This window comes from Polypterus senegalus, chromosome 3, assembly GCF_016835505.1.
Source record: "Polypterus senegalus isolate Bchr_013 chromosome 3, ASM1683550v1, whole genome shotgun sequence".
NCBI classification, from domain to species: Eukaryota; Metazoa; Chordata; class Cladistia; order Polypteriformes; family Polypteridae; genus Polypterus; species Polypterus senegalus.
This window is the reverse complement of record NC_053156.1, coordinates 100,964,049-100,983,694: the sequence shown is the minus strand read 5'-3', so window position 1 is coordinate 100,983,694 and position 19,646 is coordinate 100,964,049. Positions and strand designations below refer to the sequence as shown.

The 19,646-nt window shown below is 36.1% G+C and overlaps 1 protein-coding gene across 4 annotated transcripts in view; it reads right to left on the bottom strand.

Annotated features, from left to right (window-relative positions):
* Nucleotides 1-7,137: 7,137 nt before the first annotated feature.
* The window catches only part of cep43 (centrosomal protein 43), a 92,364-nt gene continuing 79,855 nt past the window's right edge, over nucleotides 7,138-19,646 (bottom strand). For all 4 annotated transcript variants that reach the window (XM_039747683.1, XM_039747685.1, XM_039747684.1 and 1 more), the window contains 6 exons: nucleotides 16,308-16,537; nucleotides 15,447-15,562; nucleotides 14,066-14,119; nucleotides 11,972-12,005; nucleotides 11,694-11,796; nucleotides 7,138-8,068 (listed from right to left, as the gene is read on the bottom strand). In XM_039747683.1, the coding sequence (XP_039603617.1) occupies nucleotides 7,994-8,068; nucleotides 11,694-11,796; nucleotides 11,972-12,005; nucleotides 14,066-14,119; nucleotides 15,447-15,562; nucleotides 16,308-16,537 (612 nt within the window). In that variant the 3' untranslated portion in view covers nucleotides 7,138-7,993. The remainder of the gene's footprint in view (nucleotides 8,069-11,693; nucleotides 11,797-11,971; nucleotides 12,006-14,065; nucleotides 14,120-15,446; nucleotides 15,563-16,307; nucleotides 16,538-19,646) is intronic.

Here is a 19,646-nt window from a genome sequence, read left to right as displayed (position 1 = left end):
AGAATAATACGAGTTATTGATAAACACAATTATAGAAACATAATAACTGCATATATATCTACTCTCTATATACCTGTATAAAATCCTAAGTCTAAAAATGTAACGATTTTATGTGACCTTTTTTGTCACGCTTTAAATCAGGCTTATTTTAAAACCTACAAAAATGTGTTTGGTATCATTCTTTTCAGAATTTATCGAACTTTAATGTGATGTTGTTAGATTTTCAGATTCTATTCCGTTTATAAAATATAAACTAAAAAATATCAAGACCTGACATCCTGTGAGACAAGACTTTTGTGCCAAGATATTTAACTACACCCGGGGCCAAAAATAAAAGACAAAGAGTAGGACAGCTGCTGTACAAGCACCGTGTGAGATGCAGATCAAGCAGCACGGCAGCAGCAGCAACCCAGCAGCTGATCGAGCAAAGAGGAGGTTAAAAAAAAAACTATTTGTTTCCAATTGTATTACCGTTTAAGAGGGGGTTTCAGAGGAGCATCTCCTTTGGGCGCATTCAGCCCCCTTCTTCACAATGCGAGCGGAAGACACGTGAAGTGGCTGGCGTGTAATGCAGGCTGCTGGGGCTGGCAAGCGAAGCAAGCAGGGTGAGAACCCCCTAGTTAACATACAAGACAAGACAAACATATATAAGACAAGACAAACATATAACAGACAGACTAGCTGTTTACTGGCTATTTAGAGTTCTAATTTATTTTAGCACAGATTTTACGATACCAAGTCTTCAATGTTATGTGAAGTTGCGTCTTGTTTCTCCCGGGTTCAAGGGGGGATTCTTCTTGTGGTGGAATGCTCATTGGTTTTTATTGCATGGTTCGTTGTCCATGGTATGGTATGGTATGGTGTGATTTAATGCGATGGGATGTTGTCTTCCTCAGCTTGATGTTAGGCACACCTAGGCTGTGCCTTCTTCAACTTCCTAGGGAAGAGCGTTACTCTTTCTGTGACAATAATGTAGGCACTGAAATTCCCTTCTTGATGTACTGCCTGATTCTCCTTCTTCTAAGACTGGGCTCAGTCACTGGCACATAGTCTGGCTTGACAGATTGGATCTTAGATCTCGTTCAGGGCATCCAACTTCAAAGGTCCAAAGAGAGCAACTTCCAGTGAAAAGAAAGTTTTTCCTCTGCAGAGAGTTCTGTTTTTTTTCTTCTTACCACAAAGATAGCAGATCCCCTGATTTCAGGTCCCCAAAAACAAGCAAGATCATCAGATTTCAGCTCTGCAAAAAAAGAAAGGAATGTGGCTAGTTTTGAAAGAAGGTGCAATCTTTGGTATTCCAGTTACAGGTCCAATGCCTGCTTATAGGTGCCTTATTTTGTCCATCACATCCATCCAGAGTTCAGTTTAGGATTACAAGCCTTAGATAAACCATCATCTGTATGTCTTTTTGTCTGAAAGAGTCTCTGCAGATGTGTCAGCTCAACTCCAATTGACACCTTAGTTATCACATGAAGTACAGAGCCTACCAAAGGGTTAGTTTGAGCTGCAAAATAAAGCACTTACAATAATTAATAATCCAAAGGATGAGATGAACAACAGAAACTTTGAAATAATACCACAGTAGCAAGCTTATAGCCTTAAATCTCTTAAGTGGTCCCACAATTACAATGTTGCCTTAGTTCCACTTCAATATTTATATTCAACCTATATAAACTTCAAGTTTTTAAGTGTTTTTTGAAGGCATGTTACTTATGTATTTGCACATCAAAAAGGTGTTCTAAAGTTTGGAGTGATCTATAAATGTAAAAATAATGTTTTATAATGGAAGTCATGGGGCACGATGCCTAACCAGAGAACAAAAGCCTAAAAACTAACCAAATGCATCCGTTTTTTAATTCCAAAAAAGTTATCAAGCATTGATCTGTCTCTTGAGATTACATGTATGATGCAAAACAGATTATGCATGTCATTTTCAAACAAACAAAAAATAACACCAATATTATGATATACAGCTATTTTAAAAGAAGACTGGCTGTGTGCTCTACCTCAGTGCTTGTCTGCTTCTGCAACAACAGCCTTTCACCCCAGAGGCCTGGTTTCCTTTCAAAACACAAAGTCACACTAAACTTTTCCTGCCACGTGTTTGGCTTTATGTTGATTTACTTTCATGAAGGCCACTGCTATCACACAATTGAACAGTAAATGAACTCTTACCCTAGCAGTACCGGGAATATGAATTAAAATTATTTCCAGATCCCTTTTGTTGTCACAAACATGTGTCTGAAACACAGAAGGCATGTTTGCTTATATTGAAACTTTTGCCAGCTCCAAATGGAGATATTTGGTAATTTTCTAGGCTTTTGTTGTCTAGTCAGGCCTTGTGCCGCATGACTCCCAGACTGGACAACGATCATAATCATATTGGTTTTATTTTTTGTTTGTTTGACAATGACATGCATAAGGTATTTTACAACATTCATGTAATCTCAAGAAACAGATCAATGTTCAATAACGCCCTTGGATCCAAAAATGGATGTGTTTAGTTAGTTTTTAGGGTTTTTTTCCACTGGTTGGGCCTCGTGCCCCATACAGTGCATCCAGAAAGTATTCACAGCGCATCACTTTTTCCACATTTTGTTATGTTACAGCCTTATTCCCAAATGGATTAAATTCATTTTTTTTCTCAGAATTCTACACACAACACCCCATAATGACGTGAAAAAAGTTTACTTGAGATTTTTGCAAATTTATTAAAAATAAAAAAATTGAGAAAGCACATGTACGTAAGTATTCACAGCCTTTGCCATGAAGCTCAAAATTGAGCTCAGGTGCATCCTGTTTCCCCTGATCATCCTTGAGATGTTTCTGCAGCTTAATTGCAGTCCACCTGTGGTAAATTCAGTTGATTGGACATGATTTGGAAAGGCATACACCTGTCTATATAAGGTCCCACAGTTGATAGTTCATGTCACAAACCAAGCATGAAGTCAAAGGAATTGTCTGTAGACCTCCGAGACAGGATTGTCTCGAGGTACAAATCTGGAGAAGGTTACAGAAAAATTTCTGCTGCTTTAAAGGTCCCAATGAGCACAGTGGCCTCCATCATCCGTAAGTGGAAGAAGTTCGAAACCACCAGGACTCTTCCTAGAGCTGGCCGGCCATCTAAACTGAGCGATTGGGGGAGAAGGGCCTTAGTCAGAGAGGTGACCAAGAACCCGATGGTCACTCTGTCAGAGCTCCAGAAGTCCTCTGTGGAGAGAGGAGAACCTTCCAGAAGGACAACCATCTCTGCAGCAATCCACCAATCAGGCCTGTATGGTAGAGTGGCCAGGACGGAAGCCACTCCTTAGTAAAAGGCACATGGCAGCCCGCCTGGAGTTTGCCAAAAGGCACCTGAAGGACTCTCAGACCATAAGAAACAAAATTCTTTGATCTGATGAGACAAAGATTGAACTCTTTGGTGTGAATGCCAGGCGTCACATTTGAAGGAAACCAGGCACTGCTCATCACCAGGCCAATACCATCCCTACAGTGAAGCATGGCGGTGGCAGCATCATGCCGTGGGGAAGTTTTTCAGCGGCAGGAACTGGGAGACTAATCAGGATAAAGGGAAAGATGACTGCAGCAATGTACAGAGACATCCTGGATGAAAACCTGCTCCAGAGCACTCTTGACCTCAGACTGGGGCGACAGTTCATCTTTCAGCAGGACAACGACCCTAAGCACACAGCCAAGATATCAAAGGAGTGGCTTTAGGACAACTCTGTGAATGTCCTTGAGTGGCCCAGCCAGAGCCCAGACTTGAATCCGATTGAACATCTCTGGAGAGATCTTAAAATGGCTGTGCACCGACACTTCCCATCCAATCTGATGGAGCTTGAGAGGTTCTGCAAAGAGGAATGGGCAAAACTGGCTAAGGATAGGTGTGCCAAGCTTGTGGCATCACATTCAAAAAGACTTGAAGCAGTAATTGCTGCCAAAGGTGCATTGACAAAGTATTGAGCAAAGGCTGTGAATACTTATGTACATGTGATTTCTCAGTTTTATTTTTAATAAATTTGCAAAAACCTCAAACTTTTTTTCACATTGTCATTATGGGGTGTTGTGTTTAGAATTCTGAGGAAAAAAATGAATTTAATCCATTTTGGAATAAGGCTGTAACATAACAAAATGTGGAGAAAGTGATGCGCTGTGAATACTTTCCGGATGCATTGTACCCTATCTTTCTTGTACTCTCCAGCTGTTAATGCTGTAACCCTTCCAATTCTGTGGGCACCACCTGTTAATGCTACCTTCCTACTGATTTTGAACACACCACCTATTAATGCTGTATTCCCTTGTATTTTGCATACATCATCTTGTATTTTACATGTGGTACTTGTTCTAGTTTTCTAATTACAACTTGCAATTAGGGGCCACCGTAATTTACATAAAGGAATATGTCAAATGTTGAAAGTTGTATGACTACAAATAAAGTTTGCTGGCAACCTTTTTCTTACTAATTATTTTCAAATACGTTTTTTAAGACTTTATAAATAGGTACACTTGCTTAAAAGAATGGATCTTGGCTGAGATTAAGAAATAACAGACAACAGTTAGTTTTAAGGCCGGGAGACTTCTTTGTAAACAAAGAACATTCATGATCCATTTAGAAAGGATTTAAAAAAAGGTAAGCTTTCAAAAACAATACTCATACTTGCTGAAGTTTTGACTAAAGTTTTTCTTAACAAAAGAAGGCCAATCTTCACAAAAGTTTAAGTTCTTTTAAAATCAGTCAGTGCCTCCAGATGTACCATGTTTTATAACATGAAAATGATGTCACCATGTTTGACATTTGTTTTCCTCTAGGGAGGGCTAGCTCCCTGGTTGGAATAAGTTCTTTTTTAATCGTGGCATCTCAAGTAACCCGAAACTATATAGATATAATATTAAAAGGCGATACCCCTCCCATAGTGATACGGCGGTAAGAAATCACATTAGAGAAAATAACTTAGCCTTCTTTAATGACAATTTACGTGGTATAACAGATGAGGAAGCCATAGCAAGACTATTATAGAAGTGGGATCTCGATGTATACAGTTTATCATTTTTGTTGCTGCACTGGAAGGATTTTCAGGAACGAATGATGCTATCTCCCATCCGTCCATCAGCTTCAAAGGTATGCCAGGCAATGTTTCAAAGCTTTATACTCTTTCTCCATGTGTATGCCCCCTACTTAAGTAAAAGCATGCCATTCCAAACAAGGTAAAGAAAAGATCCAATATCATGCTGACTCTGTCACACATAAATAGTGCATGTTGCCCGTTTGTCTTTGTCTATCCTATCCTATGCTTGGCCTAGCAGTTCTAAATGCTGAGCCACTTTGTACTAAATCTGGCTCAGCTGTGCATGTAGAAAGAAAAAAAAATGGATTTAAAATATTTGTACAGAGCACAGTGACATATTAAACAAACTTATTACATGATTGTGATGTCACACGTGTCATATTATAGCAATACAAAATGTCAGAAAACATAATGGTGATAACCAGTTAATAAAATGGTGGGTGCAAACTGCTGTTGTATGTAATGTGGTATTGGGTGTCAGAAGTTTGATACAGATGATTCTGATCATTTAGTTTGGTTTATCATGGCACCAATGATGATTCAGAAGAATTTTAAAGAGCCCTGTGATGAATGCTAAAAAGTGTCAATACACTGACAATAATGACGAAAAATCTCTTGGACTATATTAATAGCAACTTCAATTTTGAGATGTCATGCAACTTGATAGAGAAGCAGCTGCATGAGCAGAAGTGCTGGTTGCTCTAACATTATTTTTTCTTTTGGAGAAGGGGCAGGTGAGTGAAGAGCTAATACCCTACTGATAGCTGATCAATGTTTTATTTTTATAAACTTCAGTTCTTTAATAATACTGCAAGCCATTCTATGGTATATACTGTATGCTCTGAAAAGAAGGGAGCTACAAGTATTTTCTATTTATTTTTTTTAATTCGGAGCCATGGAAGCTTTCCAAACTATTAAGACATTTTCAAGAGTTTCTCACAAATATCTTTTGATCAGGTCATAATGTATATTCAGAACATATTCAGAACCTGTGTGTTGACACTTTCACCAAAGCAGACTTACACCATACATAATTGGTCTAAACAAGGCCTGAGTGCTAACCAATCAGCTGGTCACACCACCCTTTTAATTAGACTAATTCACAGTCAGACAATAACCCTTAAAGACGGGGATGTTCCGTTAACTTAAACATCAAACAAATCCAAGAAATGACAAACTTTGGTGTCATTTTCTTCTTTCAGAACACTGTATATAATTAAAATATATGAACTTTACATTCTGATAAAAGTCGAAATACCTGGCTGATTTTAAATGTGGAACTATTTTGTGTTACTAGCTCTCAATTCAGTCAACTAAGAGTTGTGCTTTGTATAATCTTTCAACAGATGTGACTATGCACTTATTGTACTAAGGTAAAACCTGAAAACACAGCTTCTTCTGAGATAATTTACCTTGACTTATGTTAAAATTTTAAATACCCACACTCCAGAAAAAAGAAATTCCCATCAGGCACTTTCTGGTGGTAAGGTACTAGATTAGTATATGCCTGCCATTTTGATGGTAATTCAGACAGAACACACTTTGAAGAAGTAAGACAGTGAGAACAATACAGACGACACGTCACAGACACATTATCTACCAGATCAGTATGACGACATACTGGGTAAGCCCCTGTCCAGTTTGATAGTCACAGACAGCAAGTTATTACTTTCAGGGTTTTAACCTATCTTAAAATACTATTTAACCTACATTAAAAAATTTACTGTAGACTTCTTAATGATAGAATGGAGGGGTCACTTAGCACATTTTGGAGTGGAGCTTGATGCAGAAAAATAGCTGAAGTAGAAATTCACACAATTAAAGTAGAATGAGGCTTTGAAAGACAGGATAGGTACTTCAGTATGGCGGGTGTAAATATAATGCTAGAAATGCTCAGGTCAATCACATGAGGCTTTTCAGGACAATATGAGTGTTTTGTAATTTGTGTGAATAGGGTATAAGTGTCAACCACCTACCATAGAGCCAGGAGGTACAAATGATGTTAAGGTCAGCCCTAGTCAAAAAGAACTTCATATCCTCTGTAATCAACAGTCAAACTTCAGTGAAGTGTATTGAGAAAGCAAAAATATTTTTATTTAAATTGTTTTCAGAAAACATATAAATAAAAAAATACCACAGCCAAAACAAAAGAATAGATTAAATCAAAACTGCAATAAAGATAAAAATGGTGACATTTGTAAAAAAATGTGATCTGGAGTATTATCCAAAATGCGGTAACTGTGGCCTAATTGTTTAAAGTTAAATTTACAAGTTTGCATGATGAAACTCAAATATCCCTTATTGTGACACCAACTAAAATGAATTAGCTTGCCTAATGCAAGACTGTGTACTCCTGCAAAATGTAGTACCGTACTGCGCTGCACATGTAAAGTGCTGCCCAGAAGTGTTTACATCACATAAAGACCATTTATAATACTACAGAAGAATGAGGTCACTCAAACTTGTACCAAACCCTTCTCATCTCCCTGGATGGCTACTAGATAATGAGAATTTGTTGGCTGATTTAGAGGGGGAGATATCTAAACTTTTTCCAAATACTTCTGTCTCCTAACATGCCATTTATCAAGGACATATATAGAATCAAGCATTTTAATCACAATTTTAATAAAACCTTTACTTATCCAATGCCTTTCTACAACATTAAAGACACCCAGACAGCTTAACATTTAAACATATCTGTATACTGTATGTCTTAGATTTTTTTCTAGCATTTATCATCTATGCAGTCATGTGCATTTAATGCCTCAAGGACATATTTTCAAGTTTCAGTTCAGTATGTGTTTTTGTAACAAAAGGCACAGGCAGAGGCAGAGTTGCCAACTTCCAGTTCACTGTACAAATAGAAGGATCGTCCTAAAACTGTTTTTACAGGAGCATCCTGTGACTGAATGGATCTGCAACCTGGGCTAAGCAACCTCCTCCATGTAGTCTGCTGCTTCACTCAGCTGAGAAATGCTGCAGTCCACTGTTATGTCATCAAACTAAAAGAAATGCAGAAACTCAAGTCATTTTGGTTAATTCAAACAATACATTTACAAAGTATTTAATTTACAAAATTTTAATAATGATTTAAAATTAAAAAATACAGTTTACATTGTAAATGCATAACATACATTATTCACAACTTCATACATAGTCAGATATCTAAAAGAATAAGATACCTGTGCATCATTCATAGTTGAAAAAAGGAAAATAAGAAATTTATATCTTTACCCATGATACTGACAAACAGATAAATATGTTCAGTGAGATTGATCTGTATACTGAAAATATGAGATTAGTTTTCTCTTGTACACTGTAGCTAAACAACAAAATTTTTATAACTACTTTTGTAATGACTTCTTTTATGAGTGCATTATGTTACTTGGTAGATAGATAGATGGGTGAGGCACCAAGCCAACAGGATGGATGGAGAACACCCAGAACAGCAGCAGATGTCTTGTTTAACAACAACATTTTTATACTTTATGTTCTCCTTGTGTCCTTTATTTATTACAAATAAGTTTTTGGTTGATGATTCTGGTTACCTAATAAAATTCATTGCCCTGAGAGATATTACATCATCTACTTCTGTTACACTGTTAATTTAAATAGATGTATATGCTTATGTATGCTAAAGCTGCATATTTTTTTTTTGTACTACTGCTTTGCACCTACAAATCTGCATAAGCAGTCAGAGCCCAAAACTAAAAACATTCACAGACTTCACAGCTAGCTAGGCCAATTAAAATTTTAGATGTAATGGAATGAATGGTACCTGTTTGTAAAACCCTTTTATTATTACGTATGTTCCATATTTTGAATGGAAGATACTACACTGAAGAAACCACATACATAAACATACAAGGCCAATTTAGAGTTGCCAGTTAACCTAATAGGAGCCTGGAACTGTGAGACAGCAGAGCTAATCACTGTACCACCAGACAACACTTGCTTTTCAATAATCACAATTTTATAAGTATATTCTGCGATGGAGGTGTACAGCAAAAACAAACTCATCAAATGAGATTTTTATTGGCAAGATGAAAGCATATCCACAATACCAATGTTCCTATAGTTTTTTTCTTTTTATAATAGTTTTTATCTTCACCTTATTACTTGGAAATTCAGTTTAGTTTAGTTCTCCTTCTTGAAGTATTTTTAGTTTAGTTTTTATATCACAAAGTGACAGTTCTATTTTTTTATATATAATTAGTTTCAGCTTTAGTTTTAGTAATTATGGTATGGTAAAGGGATATTACGGAATTTAATTTCATGTCACAATCTGAAAGAACTTAACACTCAATGTAATGATATTAGGCAGATCCCACAGTGTGCCCTGATCATAAGAGTTGTGAAAGGTGCATCAGACATGCACAGGGTCGGTGCTGTGTCCTCTACTTTTGTTAATGTAACCACCTCACTGGACACCATCTTCCAATCTCAAGGTTTCTTTTATCAGTGCTGTGCAGATGATATACAGCTATACCTGCCGTTCCCTCCAGAGGAAAATATAGTATCTGCTAGAGTCTCTGCATGTTTTACTGATATCTCAACCTGCATGAAGGACCACTATCAGCAGCTCAACCTGGCAAAAACCGAGCTTCCTGATCCCAGCCAGCCAGTCTGTTCAACTCCTCATCTCTGTACAGCTTGGCTCACTGTCGCTAACACCTGCTAAGTCAGTACGCAACCTCTGGGTGGTGACTGATGAGCAGCTTTATTTTTCTGACCACATTTTTACTTTTTCTCATTTATGCAGGTTCATGCTGTACAACATCTGCAAGATCAGACCTTATCTGACAGAGTATGCAGCAAAACTTCTGTTCCAGGCTTTGGTCTTGTTGCATCTGGACTACTGCAGCACACTTCTGGCAGGAGTACCCGCTGTGTGCTATCAAGCTGATGCAGATGGTCCAGAATGCAGTGGCCCATCTTGTATTTAACCCGTCAAGACGGGCACATGTCACTCATCTCTTTAGGTTTCTACATTGGATCCCTGTAGCAGCACACATTAAGATTAAATCCCTGATACTTGCCTACAGAGTAGTCAATGGGTCAGCACCTGAGTATATGGAGACACTGGTGCAGATCTATACTTATTCTCGCCCAGTCAGTACATTACATAGCCTTGTAGACATGCTAGTTTCAAAGAAAAAAATTAACTTTAGCTTTTTCAGGCTATTTGTGTTTGACTAAGTATGCGCTCAGGCTGCTGCCCTTGCCAAACATGAAATTAATGTATAACAATTTGCATCTTCCATTCATTGGTCAAGAGTCCTGTCTTCAATTCAAAAACACAGTATCGTGGGAATGCCTTTCTTGATTATGTTGTATGTGGATTTTTCTGGAAGAAGCTATTAAAAATAATTTAGGAAAAAAATGCAAGTGGTTTACACATTTTAAGCATGAGGCATGAGAAGTTTGTTTCGCATGGGCATTTTTTACATTGTTTGACATTGTACAGCATTGCACACAACAGGGTTGTTTTTTTACCATACCATTTATCTCTCATTCTGCATGAAAACATGAAATTTGATTTTTTTCTAAATCATCACTTCAAACCACATGGAGTAAGTAACATTAAAAAAAATGTATAATTTTTCGGCGGAAAATTCCTTTAGTTGATGGTCATGGTCACACTCGTAATTGTCCATCTGCTAGAGGATGATAAATTATTTGGCAGCCTTAGGAACCAAAATCATCCAGGCATCTACTGACTGTGTTTAACACTGTAAACTAGACAACACATAATGATTTTGATTCTACCAAATTGTTGTGTTTTCAAACAGATAAACTGAGTTGGCACTTCTCAAATTTAGATATTTATATTCAATTACTACTGATATGCTTTACGTTTCATTACCATTAAAACGCATACAATATTTGTAGCTAGTTTATTTTTCCATAAATATTCCATTCACTCTACTTAAAATTTCAAACAATTCCAGGCCATTAATGATTGAACTAAGAAATGAAAGATGATCAATACATTGGCAGTGTGAAAATCTCACTTAAAGCAAACAAATAATTCTAATTGCAGTTTTGTATGCCTTTACATTGATGGAAACAAATGGAAATTTTAGTTATTAAATGCAAATACTTCAAGTAGTGTAATCTTTTGTAATAGGTAAGAGTAAGGTTTTGAAAACAATAAAAAGTGTCTTGTGGTTTTCCTCCCAATTCTGACATAAAACCAAAGAATTTTCAGATTTCACCCTGTCTTTTCTCTTTGTCAATGGGCAGAAACAGGGCTGCAATTTTAGCCACACCGATTGATTGGATACGAGACTCAACTATCAAAAGCCAGAGCGAACTGGAAGTGTATTCATAATGTTTGCTGTAGAACCAATATCAGTAGTAGTAGTAGTAGTATTGAACTAATATTAAAATGCTAAAATCAATATTTATTAATATTTCCATACTACTGACCCTTTTTGAGCACAGCATCACCTTCAGATTCATGTAAGAGAACTTTTCAAATTGTTAAGTGGAATGACAAAGCCAACAATTGCATATATAGCCTAAAAATCCCTTATCACTTAAATAAGCGATAAAATCAGTTAAACTGCATTGAATACATTTTATACCTTATTTATCTTTAGCAATGCAGACTATAAAACATACCTTGTCACTTCCTATGAAATCACCACCATCAGGAAAAATATCCTCTTCAATCTCTTCTAAAATACTCCCCTCTGCCTCACTTTTACTTTTTTCTGATCGATGGCTGGCAATAAAAAAAAAAAAAAAAAAAAAATTTTCTTTGGAAAAACAGTTGAAATGGTTAAGATTTATATAAAAAAAATTATATATAAAGCATCTATCAGCAACTAACAAAGTGAGGTTTTATTTATTTATTAACATTATCTACTTTTCAATTTTCAAAATCAAACAAAAATTACCTGTGAAAATCTTCATCATCATAATCTTCATCTCCTATACATAAACAAAATTATAATTTTACAAAATACAGGTAGTCCTTTTCAAAATTAAAACAAAATTTTCTCCTTACCATATTTTAAAGACCACTACAAACCCTATTATACACAAGATTAAAAAAATGTCAGACACCGAGACTATTATAGCTTTCTATGATAGCATCAATACATCACAATTTTTTCAACAATAAGACAGATCTTTATTGTACTTTTGGGCTTTATTAAAAGCAACTGTATTTGCCTTCACAAGTAACAAAGTGCTACAAGAAGTACACATTAAAAACAATACAATTCCAAGGCCGAGTGAAGCATACTGTAAACATGTAGAATATTTGGCACTCAGTCCATTACTTCCAGAACTCCATTTTAGTGTAACAGGGAACCAGGGCCTAGCTGGCAGCACTGCACATAAGCAAACACTAACCTTGTCACTGGATTATCTACGGTCCTTAAAAATGGGAGAATATATATATATATGTATGTATATACAGTGCATCTGGAAAGTATTCACAGAGCATCACTTTTTCCACATTTTGTTATGTTACAGCCTTATTCCAAAATGGATTAAATTATTTCCTCAGAATTCTACACACAACACCCCATAATGACAACGTGAAAAAAGTTTACTTCAGGTTTTTGCAAATTTATTAAAAATAAAAAAATACTGAGAAGTCACATGTACATAAGTATTCACAGCCTTTGCTCAATACTTTGTCGATGCACCTTTGGCAGCAATTACAGCCTCAAGTCTTTTTGAATATGATGCCACAAGCTTGGCACACTATCCTTGGCCAGTTTCGCCCATTCCTCTTTGCAGCACCTCTCAAGCTCCATCAGGTTGGATGGGAAGTGTTGGTGCACAGCCATTTTAAGATCTCTCCAGAGATGTTCAATCGGATTCAAGTCTAGGCTCTGGCTGGGCCACTCAAGGACTTTCCCTTTATCCTGACTAGTCTCCCAGTTCTTGCCGCTGAAAAACATCCCCACAGCATGATGCTGCCGTCACCATGCTTCACTGTAGGGATGGTATTGGCCTGGTGATGAACGGTGCCTGGTTTCCTCCAAACATGACGCCTGGCATTACACCAAAGAGTTCAATCTTTGTCTCATCAGAGCAGAGAATTTCATTTCTCATGGTCTGAGAGTCCTTCAGGTGCCTTTTGGCAAACTCCAGGTGGGCAGCCATGTGCTTTTTACTAAGGAGTGGCTTTCGTCTGGCCACTCTACCATACAGGCCTGATTGGTGGATTGCTGCAGAGATGGTTGTCCCTCTGGAAGGTTCTCCACTCTCCACAGAGGACCTCTGGAGCTCTGACAGAGTGACCATTGGGTTCTTGGTCACCTCCCTGACTAAGGCCCTTCTCCCCTAAACGCTCAGTTTAGATGGCCGGCCAGCTCTAGGTAGAGTTCTGGAGGTTTCAAACTTCTTCCACTTACGGATGATGGAGGCTACTATGCTCATTGGGACCTTCAAAGCAGCAGAAATGTTTTGTAACCTTCCCCAGATTTGTGCCTCGAGACAATCCTGTCTCGGAGGTCTACAGACAATTCCTTTGACTTCATGCTTGGTTTGTGCTATGACATGAACTGTCAACTGTGGGACCTTATATAGACATGTTGGTGCCTTTCCAAATCATGTCCAATCAACTGAATTTACCACAAGTGGACTCCAATTAAGTTGTAGAAACATGTCAAGGATGATCAGGGGAAACATGATGCACCTGAGCTCAATTCTGAGCTTCATGGCAAAGGCTGTGAATACTTATGTACATGTGTGGTCTCAATTTATTTTATTTTTAATAAATTTGCAAAAATCTCAAGTAAACTTTTTTCCCGTCATTATGGGGGATTGTGTGTAGAATTCTGAGGAAAAAAATGAATTTAATCCATTTTGGAATAAGGCTGTAACATAACAAAATGTAGAAAAAGTGATGCGCTGTGAATACTTTCCGGATGCACTGTATATGTATGTCTATGATGAGTTTCAATTATATAAATGTTTTACATAAAAAAAAGAAAAAAGCACATTAGCGTGCATACATTTCAAATAAGACATACCTAATTCAAGGGAGGTTATTGTTTCACTCATCTTGAACTCATTTATATTACCACCTGCACAGACATAACATATTTGGTAAACATAACATGAAATCAAAGAAAAAAAAAAAGATATTGTACATATTAACTACAAACTATTCTACTGGCTCAAGTAAGACTACATTATGTTAATCTTTTTTTTGAACCTGCTGTTTACATAAGTGCGCCATGGCAATATATTAACCATTTACAGCATTTGTTGGGAAAAAATACTTTAAAGAGAAGAAAACTAAACTTCAATCAAAATGAGCAGATTCTTAAAGATGATCTTAATAAGAGAAGAAAGAATTCTTTAAGGATCATCTATAATGTCATTAACATTCCCATTGCCTTAAGAATGTATCCAGCCCAAACACTTAAATTCTGAATTGAAATCTCTCTATGTCAAACAAATAGAAAAGTACAAACAACCTGCAACAATAAACACAGTTTTTGAAATTAAAATATGACAAATATTGGGGAGCATTTGAGGGTTTCTGCATAATATCAATGTTCCCAAGACCTTGGCAATGGCTGTTGACAAGATAAGGAATTTAGCAGGAGGCCACTAGAATAAAGTTAGTGCTACTCAGGATAAGATCATCATAAAAACCTAAACTAACACACAGAAAATAATGGTTATAAATTCAATATGATGTACAAAGTTAAAAAAAATCTGCTATGAATTATAGTAGTAGGTCAAATTACACTTATCCATCACTTAAAAACAGACACTAATATATTTACATTTGGAGAAGCAAAAAATAAAGGCTATTAGAAGGGGAGCTGATCACTGAAGAACAACTCAGCCTTTCTTAATTCAAAAGAAATTAGAGGGGCCAAGAATGAAAATCTGAGGTGTGACCAAAACTGTTACAGGTTACACTGTTCTCTAACAAAGTACTGGCCTGAAATGTGGGATGGGAGGGTGAAAATTAAACACAATAAAAACCAGAATGTTTCAAAGGGGCTCTGGAAATAACATGACTCACAAATGAAACAAAATGTTTCCAGTCAAATCAAGGTTTTTGGTTTGAATATTCAGAGGGTATGAAAGTATTGACAACACCTACATGAGATTTGCCTCCCTGGAATAATGCCCCATTAAAAGAGTAAAGCAAATTATTGTGTAGTTTCAGTGCCTAAGTGTTACGTTTCTCTTTGGTAGTACTTTAAATCAAAAAAGAAATATGCCATACACTAGACAAATTCTGAGTATACTGATTTTTTTTAAATTGCTGGATGGACAATTACACAAAAAACACTACCTTTGTTCTGAAGCACTGAAATATCAACTCCATATTGGAATCTCATAATTCTAAATACAATCTGACATTTATTTATGAAATTTTTAAATTCTTACTTTTAGAAAACTTATTTACAGGAAGAACTCCAGTCAATGTTCCATTATCTAAATTAAAACAGGATGCATCAGAAAGTGATGTTAGGTTTCCCAAATGCCTGACTGAATCTGCCCTCCTAAGAAAAATAAAAAAAAAAAAAGGTCAAAATTAGGAATGATGGGAACAAAAGAAAAAAAGTTTAACTTGTTTTCCTTGATGAGGTCACCCATGTGCAATAATAAATAAGATTTTAATAAATAATATTAAAATAACATGTAAATCAAGGGTGTTTCATGTCTGATTGGAGACAGTGGAGAGGCTGATTGAAGGCAAAGAAATGCTGATGTGCTGATGTCATTCTTATGAGTTGAATTGTGCCGAGTGTAATGTGCTACTGCTATGTGAGAATTAATTAAAATAAAAATTTTGCTCCTAAAAACTTTGTTTTTTGGTTGCACTAAGGAGCTAAGCAGGAATTTTTAAAGCTTTATTCCCCCTTTAAAGTTTTTTTTTGCCTGAACAGGAGCGAACATTACCAAGCGTGTGGGGAGGTGTTAAGAAAGTTACTCATTACTTGTACTTGTTCTTGTTACTTATATTCAAAATTAGGGGCAGAAAGGCAAAGCAGGCCAGAAAGCGGTAACTGAAACCAGCAAGTTTATTTATTTCTTCGTTGGAAAATGTTTCAGATAACAGTATTTTATATTTAGAGATATTTACTTAGCTAATCTCAGAGTCCAATGTTCTTGTTCTTAGTTAGGAAAGATGACTATTAGTTAATTTGTGTACAAACTGCAAACACAAACATATCACACACACAAATATGCACATACTTAACACCTAATTGTGTATTTAAATAAATAAATAATTTAACGACATACCGTCCATATATTTTTTCAGGCTTAGGAGAAGGATCATCAAAGAAGGAATCTCTCAAATCACCTTTATCTTCATCATCATCATTATCATCATCATCATCATCATCATGGTTCTTGATTCCAGATTTAAACAGTGGAATTCTGCTGATAGTGCTTTGTTTTATGTCTAGTTTTGGATCATCACTTCCTAGGTCTATATTGTTTAGGCTCTCGATATCCCTTGCTTCAAAAACCTTTAAAACACCCAATAATAAAAGCTAAAATTTAAAATTAATTCATAATCCACACTAAATATTTGTACATCAAGATAATTATAGGAAACTGCATAAACAGAGTTCATAGAATTGAATATTTTGATTGTATTTGCATTTTCCCTACAAAAGCTCCCTTATCCAATGTAATAAACTAGGTGCAAAAATAAAAGGGAAGTTTAATCGCCACACCTTAGCTTCAATGACTGTATCCACTTATAAAAATATGTGTAACGACAGGTAAAAACAGCCAACATTGGAACACTTTGGGACTCTTCTGGATACCAAATTCAATGTCTCTTGAATTGTAATTTAAATCTTCGCCTAAGTAATGATAAGCAGTCAGTTTAAAAAAATTCTATGCACAAAACTGTAAAGTGAACATATTTAAGGTCAAGGACAAAAAGTAATTTTGTAACCTTTTAAGAAAAATAGGAAATGGAATCCAGTGTTCCCATTAAAGGATATGTTTGGTATTTTTCAATCTGAAATAGATTTCTACACAATCATGGTGAATATTATTTTGCCTAATGAAACTACATTTTAAAGTAGAAACATTTTATAAATCCATAAAAATTACCAACCTGCTCTTGCATTTTATAATGAAACTTGTGATCACTGAGATCGCTGAGAGAACTAGGAATTTTTAGTTTTATCAGGTGGTTTTATAGGAGCACACCATTTAATATGAATCTCAAAATAAATAAATAAATAAAATATGGGTCATATCTGAGCCACAATTGAGACCTTATGTCCCACTGACATTCTGTGGCATTATCTGAAAAAGAAATGAAATAGTTCTGAAAAATCCTTTAACTTAAATTTGTTGAGTAAATACATGATAAGGTACAATTTTGAGCATTTGTATCGAGCATTTGCTTAATTAGACTACCTGTTATGACTTAGATGAACTGGTTTTGGGAGGTATTTGCACAAAAATCCAGGAAATTTCAAAAGGACTGTGTACAATAAGCACATTTACATTATTTTCATCGTTGAAACTGTACACTCAAATATATACATAATGCGTGACATACTGTTCCTGTTGATGCCTTAAGGCAGGGGTGCCCACACTTTTTCGGCTTGCGAGTTACTTTTAAAATGACCAAGTCGAAATGATCTACCTATATTTAAAATGCTACATATACATACATACATACATACATACATACATACACACACACACATACATACATACATACATAGCATTTGAAGTCTAAATCACAATCTGATTGTATGGGTGGTTACCTCCCAGGTAACGCATGTGGGTTGGTCTGCAAGTTGGCAAACATCCACCACTGTGCTCTCTCAGTTGGGAGAAGCAGATTATAGAATGTTACATAGTTAAATGTCAAATAATGCGAAGAGTATGCAACACGTGTTTCGCCCTGTTTTGGGCTCATCAGGTGTACACGCTCACTGCGCCCCTCATCGGGGATCGAACCTCGGACGTCCTCTTCCAAGTCCACATTGAGCCCATACTGTGCCCCCCAAATTTTTTTTTTTTTTTTTTAAATCCCTTCTTTAGTCGATATATAAATTGGAAGGCTAACTAGATCACAGCCAGAGTTTTGCATTAGCTCGTGCTTTTGATCATGCATGTGGGATGACCAGTGTGTTAGAAGAAGATCTCAGACTGGCCGCCCTGTATGTCAATCAAGTGGCAAATGCCATAGGAAGGATATATGATAGACTAACATTCAAAAAAATATTTTTTGAATGCAACGCGATCTACCAGCACTACCTTTGCAATCTACCGGTCGATCGCGATCGACGCATTGGGCACCCCTGTGCCTTAAAGATACTATAACAAGATCATTTTCTCTACAACCAGAATAACGACAACTCTCAGAAATGTGAACATATACTTTGGAAGGCATAGTCATGCGAACCATAAATAAAAAAAATAACACCATCTAATCATCCATCTTCCAACACCCTACTTTGGTTCAGTGTACCAGAAAGCTGACACCTTATTGGGCAAGACTGACTGCAAAGTGGAAACCAAAGCGAAATGGGTCACCAGTTTATTGTAAAGCACACTAACTTCACCTCACACCAGGCCAATTTACGACTGCCATTGAGCCTACCTTTGTGATGAGGCAGGGAAACAATAAGAGACAACAAAAAGTAACAAAAGAAATTATCAAAAAACACCTTAGCTGTCCCCTGGACCTTCTTATCACTGGGTTCAATGGTTGGAAATCTAGGGTCACTTACCCACCATCCAAATCCAAAGCAATACCTAGCATAATCTCATTGTTGCACCACTGGTTAATCTTCCTCCCATCACTGAGCCTAGACCCAAACTATCTTCTCAAATCAAAGATCATGGTTTTTAATTTAGCTTCTGGGATACCAGGTTAGTTTTTTTAGTCACTTTCTGGCATTCCTTCAACCTTAAACCTTTCAAACTATAGCACTGAAATGGAAACTAGGTTTTTGCCTAACAAATAATTTCATTTAACAGCAAATAAAAATGAATTTGCCTTTTCAGAATCATATTCACCCTTAAACACTTTCAATTTAGGACAGAAAACAACTCTATATAAAAACAAACTTAAAAAGAGACAGAATTCTTTCGTGTGCTTCACAAAAATATGATTTGTTCAGGAAAACTGTTTTCAAGTTTTTAACTCAAGCGTGTAATCTTATCTGCTTCTTAGAATAGACAAGGTCTCTTTACTGGTGCTACTCAATACCTACCACAGAAAACATGGAAAACCCTTTAGAAGATATGTCATTCTTCTAATAAAGTGTATGTTTATCCATAAATAGAAATTGTATTAAATGTACTATACAGTAAAAAATTTCCACCCCATTATTCAGTACAACAACCTCAAAAGGACATAAAAATTGAAAAAAAGGGGAAAAAAAAAAAAGGTAGCACATCCTGGTTTTTCAAAATACCTCTAAAGCCCCTGTAAGCAGAAATGTTTAATTTCATAACCTTATTTCCAATAATGGACAAAAAATGTAATTAGTAAATCAGTATTTGGTTATCATATATAATATATTTTGTAATTATTATTTAGTATTATTATATAAAAATAATTTGATAAGAATGAAAATAAGGTGTTTAACGAAATGA